The following is a 12,001-nucleotide window of genomic DNA, read 5'->3' as shown; positions in this document are numbered from 1 at the left end:
GGGGGCATTATGGCACCATGATGGGCAGGGGTACTACCAGGGAAGAGATGGGGCATTATGGCACCATGATGGGCAGGAAAGAAGGTGAAGATATGGTGGCACAATGGTAGGGAGGAGATGGGGTACAAGCATGATAGGGGTCCCACCATAGTGGTAAGCAGATGCAGGTACTAATATGATGGGCAAAAAAAGGTGTGGGCACCACCATGGTGAGAAGGAATGGGGGTACCACCTTGGTGCAGAGGAGATTTGGTTAATACCATGTTGAGGAGGAGATGGGGGTACTACCTTGGTAGACAAGAAGGAGGATTACCAGTAAGGTGGGTAAGAGATGGTATGACTATGGTGGGTAGGACAAGGGGTACCACCATGGGCAAGGAAGGGGAGCCCCATATTGAGCAGGGATTACTGTGCAGTGTAATGTTAGCTGCCTTCCCTGCATTGCTAACAGCTGCCCTCCTGAAGGCTTCCATGCACAGCCTGCTGCTGTCTGTAGAATGAATCTGCTTGTGTATGATTCACACATGTAGGGTTTGTAGATGCAGGTATGTAAATATAGAGAAGCATGTGTGTATTTATAAACATGACTTTGTATTTGTAGAGACACATTTACATGTATTTGTATATTTCTACAATCATAAATGTATAGAGACATGGCTCCATAGCTTGTGCAGGAATTCCATCAACCTCAGAGCTGTCACATTATCTGTCTTTAGCACTCTCTTCCTCTGTCTCCCATGTCTGTTTTACACTCATGTGTCCTCTCTCTCTTTCATTCTCCAGCTCTCATTCATTCTTCTTTTCTCTTTCATTCTCTCTCTCTTTTTCGTTCTCCTGTTCTCTCTATCATTCTTTTATTCTTCCTTTTTCCTACTGTCTCTTTTTTTTGTGCATATTTCTCTTTTTAGTTCTAATGCTCTCTTGCCCATTTATTCTCTCACTTTCACTCTCTCTCATATACATTTTCTCTCTCATTCGTTATCTCTCTCTTTTATTCTCTTGTTTATTCGTTCTTTCATTTGTCTTCTCTCTCTTGAGCTTTTTCATCTATTCCCTGCCAATCTCTTTTTCTTGCTTTCCCCCATGCTGTCTCCTTCTTTGACTCTCTATCATTCTCTGTCTTTTATATAAATGTTTTTATCTTATCTATTCTCTCTTTTATTCTGTCTGACTTATCCTCTCTCACTTTTTTATTTCACTCTCTCCCTCTCTCTCATTCGGTTGTACAATTATTGTACAGATAGATTGCAATCTATAGATTGAGCTGTAAGTATTGGTGAATAATTAGAATTAATATTAAACACAGATGGATCACTTTCACTTTGGAATACAGCTGATTGGCTGGGTCGCGCCCCCCATGTCCCCTATGATTTATGATGATGATTGAAGCTACTAGAGGCAGTGATATCTGTGGAGTTCAATACACAATTGGAACTGATTCATGAATTAGCCTGTTGGACGGATAACTGAAATATGGCTGTACAATAGGCGTGGAATTTTTGGAGATATGTGGCTTCACTGCAGAGAGACCGCTGCTTCCACACAGAGAGCAGGGTTTCTTATCTGCTGGCAAGGTCCAGGCTTTTCTATTAAGGGTGTGGCAGCTTTTTTAAAGAAAGCAAACGTTGTAACTTGGGGCACTTCATCAGTTGGTATTGAAGCCGCACTATGATTGATGGTGCTGGGTTGCTGTTAGTCACTTGGTGCCATGGAAAGCTGGTTGAGACTTCATGATTTGCATTTATGTGTGTGGTCAGCATTAGGCCGTGGAAGATGGAAGCATTGCGCCTGTTTGAAGGAAGATTTTCCAGAGAGTTGGAAGTTCTCCCAGTTGATAACTGAAACCTCAAACCATCGGGGGTTCTCGTTCTAGTGGTGTCACCGACTACAGGCAACATCCCTGGAAATACAGAGGAACATTTACTTTGATTGGCTTCCTTGTACGATGCTCGGTGTACCTGTATTTGTAGCTAAATATATTGATAGAGAGATAATGAGCGTCATTTATCAATGTGCCGGGGAAAGAACTGGTTCAATGAGGCCCAGAGCAACCAATCACATCCAAGCGTCTCCCTCTAACAGCCAACCACATTGGTTGCAGGGAAGCCAGGCAGAAGGCCTCGGATACTGTGTGAGGTCCAATCGGAGTGCAGACCCCCCACACATAATATATCCAATATATTCCTCCCATATATAGGGAACATTCTTCCCACTGATTACCATTGTAAGGAACGTTCTTCCCAATGTAAGGAAATATTCTCCCCAGCCATTTTAGCTGGGTGTACCACCCTGCACTTTTCACTAATTACCCGGCTGTTTTTGGGTGGTTACTGAAAATTTGGGTCACAATACAGGGGCTGCCACCCATCTACAGCTTCTTCCCATCCGGTTTTATTATAAATTCTGGGAAGAACACTGTAAAGGATGTTCTCCCCACTGACCACCATTGTAAGCCCCCTGACCTCCAATGTAAGGACCATTCTTCCCCCTGACCACCAATGTAAGGACCATTCTCCCCCCTGACCACCAATGTAAGGACCATTCTTCCCAGGGACACCCAATCTAAAAGATCATTTTACCAACTACCACCGACCAATATTTTGTTATATATATTATCCCAGGGTATCCAGTTGCCTTTATGTTCCACATTGCTCACCTTACACTTCTGTACTGTGATCTGTAGATATAAATTTATATACTACACAGGGGTTCTCTGAGACCTGACATTCAAAAGGTTGGAAAACCCTGACCTGTGTTATCAGTCTGCTGCAGGCAGGAGGAAGCATTTCCCCAGTCTCCCTCCCCAGACTTCATTGTAACTATGTAGCCAGTTACACATAGACATGAGATCATAAATCTGTCCCTCGGTCTTCTTTAAGGTGTCGTGGCTTGTGGTCCTGTGTGGTGTCAGTGCATTTGGCACACATTTCCATTCTTCCATCATTCAGAGTCCTTTATAAAGATAATATTATAATGAATGTCTCGATCACTGAATAAGCCCCATTGTGTACGGAGCTGACGTGTAATCATCCTGCTTTTATTACTTCTGCCTGTGCGTTGGCGTTTACATAGGAAAAGCTGCTGTGTTTGCATGAACTTATCATGGACGGCCATGAAGGATGACATACAACGTGTCAGTGCTGTCCCAGCCGCTCTATGGAACATAACAATTTATATTTAGGACGAGGGATCCCTGTGGATGTTGGGGCCGAGCCTCATCTTTTATTGCTCTGTATTGGCTGTATGCTCATGCAGAGGATTCTGGGTAATCTAACCGCTCACTTGACCTCATGCAGTGTTCTCGTGTTAAGCAGTCAGGAAGAGGAATTTCCCAAAAATTGATCGTTTTTTTTATTTTTTTGTCTGTTGTCATAGGACTGTCTGCTCTTACATCAAACCCAGAACCCATTTCCATTTTCCTGTCCCCTTCTTTGGTCTGGAATAAAATTAGAAGCTAAATACACCAACTAATAAAAAATGGGAGCTGTTTATACATGATTAAGGATTTGTGCCCATCCACTCTTTACATTTATTCAGCTCTACCACACAGCACTGTCTGGCAGGAAGGACCTGTTTTTTGTCTGCTTTGTAAGAGACAATTACAGGTCTTGTCCCTCCCCCAGCCTGTGATTGGACTGTACAAGGAGAAGCAGAAGACTGATGAGCTCATCTCTCTGTTATTCTGCTCTTACCTTGCATGGCGGAAGCACTGATCTGTGTGATGTGTGGCTGACTTGGTGATCCAATAAGATCTCTACTTTATATCACCAACCTGGATGCAAATTGGGCCAAAGTACCCTGGCATATCTTACCCATGTCTTTTTTTTTTTTTCCAGGGGCCCCTGGATGGGAACCAACCGCCCAGCCAGCCGGACAAAGTGGGCTGGATTCGTAAGTTCTGCGGAAAAGGGATTTTCAGGGAGATCTGGAAAAATCGCTATGTGGTGATCAGAGGTGACCAGCTCTACATGTCCGAAAAAGAGGTAAGTCCCATGTGTGGTCCCAGGGTGGGCCGGTCTGTCATCAAGGCTGGAGCTAATCTAAGGTTGGAGATGTGAGATTTTATTTTGGATTTCGAGTTTGTATCACTTGGCTCATCACATCTGCACCTGGCAGTTGTACTAAGGACTAGTTCAGACGGGCGGTGAGGTTTTGGTGCAGTAACACCCGTCAACCAGGCCCGTGGTTGAGACACTACCCATATCGAACGAATGGGGGCAGTAGTGAGCAGTCCAGTACCACTCACTGCAAAATGTTCAAACTGGTTAATTAAGAACCAGTGGTTGGGGGTTTCAAGTATGGTGCCAACCACCAGGAGCCTCCAGGGCGACATCTCAACGAGACCTTAATGGAATTTCTGGGAGTCGCATTTCTGATGCTGGTTTACAAATGGCGATATTCTAGATATGTTTTTGTCTGTTGGCGGGTTCATTTCCTGAGTTGGGTGATGGAAGAACGTGAATCTTGGGTGGTTTTTTGGTTGACCCAAAAGAACCAATCATCAGTTAGTTTACTGTATGCTTAGTGCTCCAGATGAATAAATGCTGGAATCTGATTGGCTGTTGTAGGTTTCTGTTTTTTGTTTTCTTTGGCAATAATCATAGCTTTCTGTGTGTGTTTTTTTGCATTATTACCTACATAATTATGTGCTGCCGATATTGTTATTAGACCCCAAAAAATGGATTGCCCATGATGTTACCAATCCTGATCTGTGTACGTGTGTTGTGTCTTAAGTTGTGAGGGGGTGTATGAAGAGAACCTGTCAAATCATACAAAATTCAAGGAACAGCTTAATCATAATAAGTTTGAACCATTTAAGAAAATTTGTTAGCTCCATGTAGGGTCATGCAGCCAGGGGATCGGCCCACATCCACACTTTCTTTTTGTCTCCGACCCTCCAACCAGGGTTGGTTTTAGTGTAGGCCAAACCAGGCAATTGTCCAGGACTCAGGAGCTCCAATTGGCAGAATGGCCGTGCAAAGAGCCAGGGGTGCAAGGAGCCAGAATGCAGTGCATATGGGGCCCACACTTCAAATTTTCACACAGACCCAATTTATCTAAACCCGTCCCTGCCTTCAGTCTTTGCCCACATTTACATCAATTTGCATTTTGCCCTAGGTCACTTTGCTGTAAGGTGCCTTATGGCTGAGCTCTGTAAAGTGAAAGGCATCAAATCTTGCTGATGATAGGTGCTTATTCAAATTAAGTCCCCCCGGCGCCTAACTCCAAATCTTGAAATTCGTCCTTCTACCTATATACATCTACCGGTAGCCATCTCCGTGGACCATACCATTTCATGAATGGGAAGGGGCGGGGGCAGGATGTCAATGATAGACTAAGGTCATGCAAATACTGAAACAGTAGACGTTAATGTGCTCTTGAAATACCACAGAATGGAGTTGCTTTTCTTGACAGGTTTTCAAGTTAGCGTTGTGGATTGATTTTCTTCCAGAAACATCCATCTCAGTTCTCAAAAAGAAATAAAAATCAACACTGAAAGAGCTAAACCAGGCTCAGTCACTATCATATATCTGTCTGGGCGCCATGTCGGTAGAGGGAGATGAAATATACGTATGGCTGCTGGTTTACCTGGCAAAGTCGTTTTTGGTAGTAGAAGGCGATGATTTTTCTGTGCTGCAGTTCAGTAATACTTACAGGTCTTGACTATTGACTGAACAGTAAAATGAGAAGCAGCAAACTGATTATCTCTCCTCCTATCAGCATGTCTTTTTAAATAAGCACCATAGCAAACTCTTCTTCCTGCCCCAGTCTGAGCTCTGCTATACAATATACTGCATGAGGTGGATGGTACCAGGTTTTTTTTCTGGTACTAAAGCTGCGTACACACTTCCAATTTTTATCGTTCAAAATGAACGACGAACGATCGATTGGGCAAAAATCGTTCGTAAAAAAAGTAACCAACGACGCCGACGAACGAGGAAAGTCGTTGGAAATGAACGACCGGACCGGCGGATCGGATTGGACGACGATCGTTGACCATCGTTCGTGTGTACGATCGTTCATTGATTGTCCATGGTCTGAGCATGCGTGATGAACGAACGTTCCTGTGGTGCACGTAACTTCCTGTATCGTTCAAACGATCGCATCTATTGTGTGTACAATATCTACGAACGATCGTGTCGTTATCTGTATGTACAGGATCGGTGCTATACGATCGTTCGCAGATATCGTGCAGGATCGTTCGTCGTTCGTTTACCAACGATAATAATTGGAAGTGTGTACGTAGCTTTACACTTACTGCATTGAAGAATTACATTTGTTGATGTTTTATTGCTGTGCCTTTTATATGTGCCTAGGTCAGCTTTAAAGTGGACCTGTATGCTACACACAGCAGCACTTTATACTAATATTAAATAAATACTGCATTTGAATGATGTTGGATTGTGTACATCAGCTTTAGGGTTTTAAAAGCTTTCCAAATAAATCTGAGAAAATAACAATAGGCAACAGAAATATTACAGATAGAAGAATTAATTAATAATATTATTAATAAACAGGATTTATATAGCGCCAACATATTATGCAGTGCATTAAATAGGGGTTGCAAATGACAGACAGATACAGACAGTGACACTGGAGCCGGAGAGGACCCTGCCCCGAAGAGCTTACAATCTAGGAGGTGGGGGAAGTATCACACAATAGGAGGGGATAATTATAGCGTGATGTTTGCAGGTGACAGGTCCACTTTATTGTATTTCATTACCACATTGGAGAATTATAGATTCCATCTTCTTGTTTTTCTAAGTGTGTTTGGTTTTCCTAGTAGGAGGGCCCACCTCTGGGGCTGCCCGCCCATCCTATTCCTCTGATAAATGGAGTCTTAGCCTTTCTTTCTAGTTGGTATTGTTTGTGTGAAAGGCCCATGCATGGCTTTTTGTTGTATTTCAAGTCCTTGGATGGCGGCCAATCTGTGTACAGGTGTGCGCGGATTATTACATGGTGCCGTATACGCCGGTTCAGAGTTCTTCCTTTATATGAGAGGTCAGGATTTGTACAAAAAAGTGCTAACTGTAGGGAGCAATGACTAATGCATAAAAAAAATCTGGTCGGTCCACAAAATGAATACAGCAAAATGCATAGGTGTAGCTAACGCGTTTCGGGGTTCATGAGGGGCTACATGTACCCCCAAACATGGCGGCTTTACCTAAGTTGTATTATGGTTTCTGAACGTAAACGTTGCGCCACTCTTATCACATGGACTTGAAGATTCAATCCTAAGGACCTGGTGGGAGGTCACAGTACCCCAGAGAAGACCCCACATGTGTTAAACTTCCCAACATTGTGCAAGTTTGGGGTCCGCTCCCCACAGTCCCTACTGCAAGATTATATTGCCGTGACCCCCTACTAGGGAGATTTTCCCTCACTTCCTTTTTTAGATTGGAGTCCAGAATTTATTTTTGAGCTGGGCTTTCAAAGAAGCCTTTAATGGAGAAGAACAGAGGCTGCCATCAGCTTCTGAAAATGCCTATTGCCTGGTTGTCATGACAATCCAGTGGCCACAATACGTTCAGTAGAATGTAAATTCTGCTTATGCATTTTCATTTCAGTCTGAATTCCCCAAAGGGGAGGAATCGTCCAATGGGGACACTTGTCTTGGTGACACCTGTCTACGAGAGGTTCTCCTCCCTTTGGAAAGTTTTCTTCACTTCCTGTTTAGCCTATAGGACAGGAAATTAGGAGATATCTCTCAAAATGGACAACTTGGCCTTTTAACGTTTTCTTACTTAGCAGACCCAATTAGATCTGTGTGTTGTGGTAACATCAAATGCGGTGATGTTTTATGGCGCCATTCATTTTGACTGGCATGCCATATCACTAAGGCATCGTTAGAGAAAAAAAGGCCTTGTTTTTGGTTAAAATGCATGGACAGCCCATTTCATGTCACCCATATATAAACATGCAACATCACATGCGTTACCACATAAAATGAGCCCTACAGCAGAATTCAATGTCAGAATTCTATATATTGGGCCTTCAATCTTTATTTTCCTCTGAGGCCTCTAGCATTCTGTTACTCTGGCAACGAGGTAAAAACAAGGCCCCAATAATCCTGTGTAGGCCTCTGGCCTGTAATGGAGGCCTCTCTGTCTGGGCATATCTCTCACATATTGTCTTTCCGGATATATTCTCTGAGAATCTCCAGGAATATGTAGGTGGAGGATTGCAGTTCAGGGAGGATTGTGGGAAAGCAGAAACCTCAGGCAGGGGGGGATATTAACTCTCCAGGGTCCATGAGAAAGCTTTCCTGCCAGCTTGGAGGATGAAGCAGCTGCTTCATAAACAAAATGGCTCAGCTGTGAGGCCTTTAAAATGGTTAAAAAAGACACATACTGTGTGAATATAAATATAAATATGGTGGAATGCAATGTATTGTGTACAAGCACCAGGCCTAGGAACGGCGGGAGTTCAGGTGTAGGTGTTAGAATAGGCAACATCAATGTACATAAATAATTCCAAGAATTCTTTTTATTATTTTTACATTTTAACTCTTTGTTGCACCTCAGTATTGCTAATTGCTCACTCTGTTTGCTTCCCACTTCCTGTCTACAATAGCTTTTCTCAGGGTGGGTTTATTGATGGCGACAACAGTAGGCTATATAATGTGTGTAGAAACAGCTATTCTTCGCCTCCATCAGGTGCCTATGTAGGTGGGTGTCAACGCAGGAGCACAATTGGGGGACAAAGATCGTGTGTTGTCACCCGATAACAGGAAGTGCCTGGACAAGGATTTAGAAATAAAAAGATTATACTGACTTTTTGAAATAAGGTTTTGAAGATTATATGAGGTTTTGGTGACTGAGTTTGTTTTAACATTTGGGTGAGGCTGTTCTTTGTAAATTCAGAGCAATTTGATTAATAAATTACAACTTTTTATAGCATTCTTGCCTCCCATTCGCACCTATTATCGAAACTATCCTGTGTATGCACCCATCCTGTGTAACTTCCTCTTCATTAAATTGCCCCCCAGCCTTCCCTTCAATAAATCTGCCCCCAACCTCCCCTTCTATAAATTTGCCCCCAACCTCCCCTTCTATAAATCTGCCCCCAGCCTCCCCTTCTATAAATCTGCCCCCATCCTCCGCTTCAATATATCATCCCCCAGCCTACTCTTCAATAAATTTGCCCCAGCCTCCCCTACTATAAATCTACCCCTATCCTCCCCTTCAATGAATCTGCCCCCAGCCTCCCCTTTAATATATCATCCCCCAGCCTGCCCCTCAGTTTATCTGCCCTCAGCTTACCATTCAATATATCTTCCCCCAGCCTACCCTTCAAATAATCTGCCCCCAGCCTACCCTTCAATATATCATTCCCCAGCCTACCCTTCAATAAATCTGCCCCCAAACCCCCCAGCCTTCAATATATCTGCTCCCAGGCTAACTTTCAATAAATCTACCCCTAGACCTTACTTCTAAAAATCTGCCCTTCAGCCTCCCCTTCATAAATCTGCCCTCCAGTCTTCTTCTCAGTCTTACACAGTTGTACCGGCCTCTCCCATGGTCTAGAGTTGCTGATTTTACTGCATACTGGGGGCTTCTCACAATGTGCATTAGAAACTGCAGCAAAAAAGACTCCACCTTATTTCTTGGCTGGTGTACATCCAGCATAATCTAGCCCCTCCACAGCCTGAAATTCTCAGCTCTGCCCCTCTCATTCATTGGATTTTACTTCTCACAAACATGAAAAGTTCATTAATGGGGCTTTTATGCACTCCTAGCCATGCACAGTTTGGCTTTGGTATTTGCCTTCTTGCGCCCCTATTATATTGTTCGGTGCAAATACATCAGCTCCAACCATTTTTTTTTTTCATTCAGGCATTGTGGACAGTGAACAGAGCATTTGCGTGATATTTGTAAATTAAAATAACAATAATTTACAGGGAGGATGAACCCCTTCATACCGCTAATAAAATCAGATATACGTCCCACAAATGAACTAAAAAATCGATGCTTGGCCTCTCAAATTGCGTTATTAATATATCCGATATTTTCCTATTACCGTCTATTTCCAATAACAAGTCTCCAAATGCCAGCAAATCCAGACATCTCCGAGTTATTATCTGATTTAGATTTTCAGTGCTCACTATACAGATGTGCTGAGGTTTAAATTAATCGCCAGAGTTGAGATTATTTGTGTTCTATGGCGGGGGTTACGTGCCTATTCAGAAGCTAAATTTACCCCCCAAAAGTATTTTGTCCAATATGCATCAGCTGATTTTATATCTCAGGAGTAAGCATCGTATAATTGACTTCATGCAGGTCCTTATTGCAGAAAGGGACTGCACATGTCCATCAAAATGCACATGTGCAGCTCAGTATTGGTTGCCAGGGATTCCGGGCACGTCCCAGCTTTTCATGCAGGCGTCGGGACTGAATGAGCTCCCATCATCCTGGCGTAGCCAAATTTTGGAATTTAGAAGAGAAGGGAGAAGATGGCAGCACCTACGACAGAACAAAGATATGTGAATATCCCAAAGGTTTAGTTCCAATTTGAGGGAATACATTCAATTTATCAAATCAGATTTGCAAAATTTTTTTTTTATATATTGGAATATGCCTATTCACAGTAATGAAGTCATTAAGAAGGAAGGTTTTACCCCCACAACATGCCCATAGTACACCCGCGGTGTGAAACCACGCAGTTAGCAGCTCCGGCAAAGTGGTACTGTACTCCCAACAGAGGCAAATCCCCACCATGGGTAACCTGAAAACAACGACCATGCTGCCAAATGCATGACCCGCCACAGCCACACGCAAAAAGTAGTTCCCAACCACTCCTAATTACATGAATGGAAAAAGGTTGGGTGCATGGGTGAACCCAGGAATTCTGTGGACCACCAGAGGTCCTTAATGGCCCTAAATAACTCCAGCCACCTAATTCTAACGTAACTCAACCTGATAGGGTTATTTAAATCTACTATTTACCCCTTTTTAAAGCCAGTGGCCCAAAAGTCAAAGTGAACCAAAATTTGGTAAAATGGTCAGGGAATTGAATTTCTACACAATTGACCATCTCGAATCTCAGAATATCGTACAAGGAGTTCGGAAAGTCTGTTCTGCTGATGCCAGTGATGTAATGGATAATGATGCCAAAGTATCTAAGACTCTATGTGCCCTTTCATATCCTAGCCAAGCCAAGCAGATACCGATTGGTATGGGTCACCGCACTCTTGGCATCTTCCCTCCGTCTCGTTGAACAAGCTCTTTATTGGTCACTACAAGCTCTAGTAATCTACGGCTATACAAGGACTTTGTGAAGGCTCCCGGTTCTTTCAGCCATGGCTGATCTGTATGACGCTCCTGGGCTGAAACATTCCCACGTGTATCTTACTTAATCCATATGTGAAAGCCTCTTTGCGCTTGGATGACATCACCTGTCAACCAGGCTATAGATAGTTACACTTTGCCTCCTCTTTCATGTGACCTACTTACTAATGGATGTCAGGCCGCTTCCTTGATGTTTGCACTACTGAAAAGTACACATCGGAGTGCTGCGGGCATCAAAATATTTAGGCTGGCCACAGATGGGTTTAAGGGCTTTTAATGATGATGGTAACAAAAAAAGTTATAGAAGTGATTGCTCACTGCCTGAGAAAACAAGAACATACACTGCCAGGCCAAAATAAAAAGTCATACACTTGAATACCTAATCAGACCACATTTAGCTTTGGTTATGGCTCACATTCACCAACCTGTATGATTTCGATAATGTCACACATTTATTTCCCTCCAGAGTCGTATTCATTTTTCTGTAATATCTTATACTTATGATGGGAGAATCGGAGCTCTGTGTAAAGGCTTCTCCAACACATCCCAAAGATTCTCAATGAGGTGAAGGTCTGGCCAAGCCATGTATGAAAATGATGTCTCATGCTTCCTGAACTACTCTTTCACAATTGGAACTCGATGAATCCTGGCACTGCCATCTTAGAAAATACCCATGCCACCAGAGAATAAAAATAAATGTATGGAAAAACCGG

At 43.1% G+C, this 12,001-nt stretch overlaps 1 protein-coding gene across 1 annotated transcript in view; it reads left to right on the top strand.

The window, feature by feature from the left end:
• The window catches only part of PLEKHO1 (pleckstrin homology domain containing O1), a 31,664-nt gene that overhangs the window by 617 nt on the left and 19,046 nt on the right, over nucleotides 1-12,001 (top strand). The window contains exon 2 of the mRNA XM_072427785.1: nucleotides 3,837-3,983. Coding sequence (XP_072283886.1) covers nucleotides 3,837-3,983 — 147 coding nt within the window. The remainder of the gene's footprint in view (nucleotides 1-3,836; nucleotides 3,984-12,001) is intronic.

Source organism: Pyxicephalus adspersus, chromosome 12 (genome assembly GCF_032062135.1).
Source record: "Pyxicephalus adspersus chromosome 12, UCB_Pads_2.0, whole genome shotgun sequence".
Lineage (NCBI taxonomy): Eukaryota > Metazoa > Chordata > Amphibia > Anura > Pyxicephalidae > Pyxicephalus > Pyxicephalus adspersus.
The sequence above is the reverse complement of the archived record's forward strand: the minus strand, read 5'-3'. Positions and strand labels throughout refer to the sequence as shown.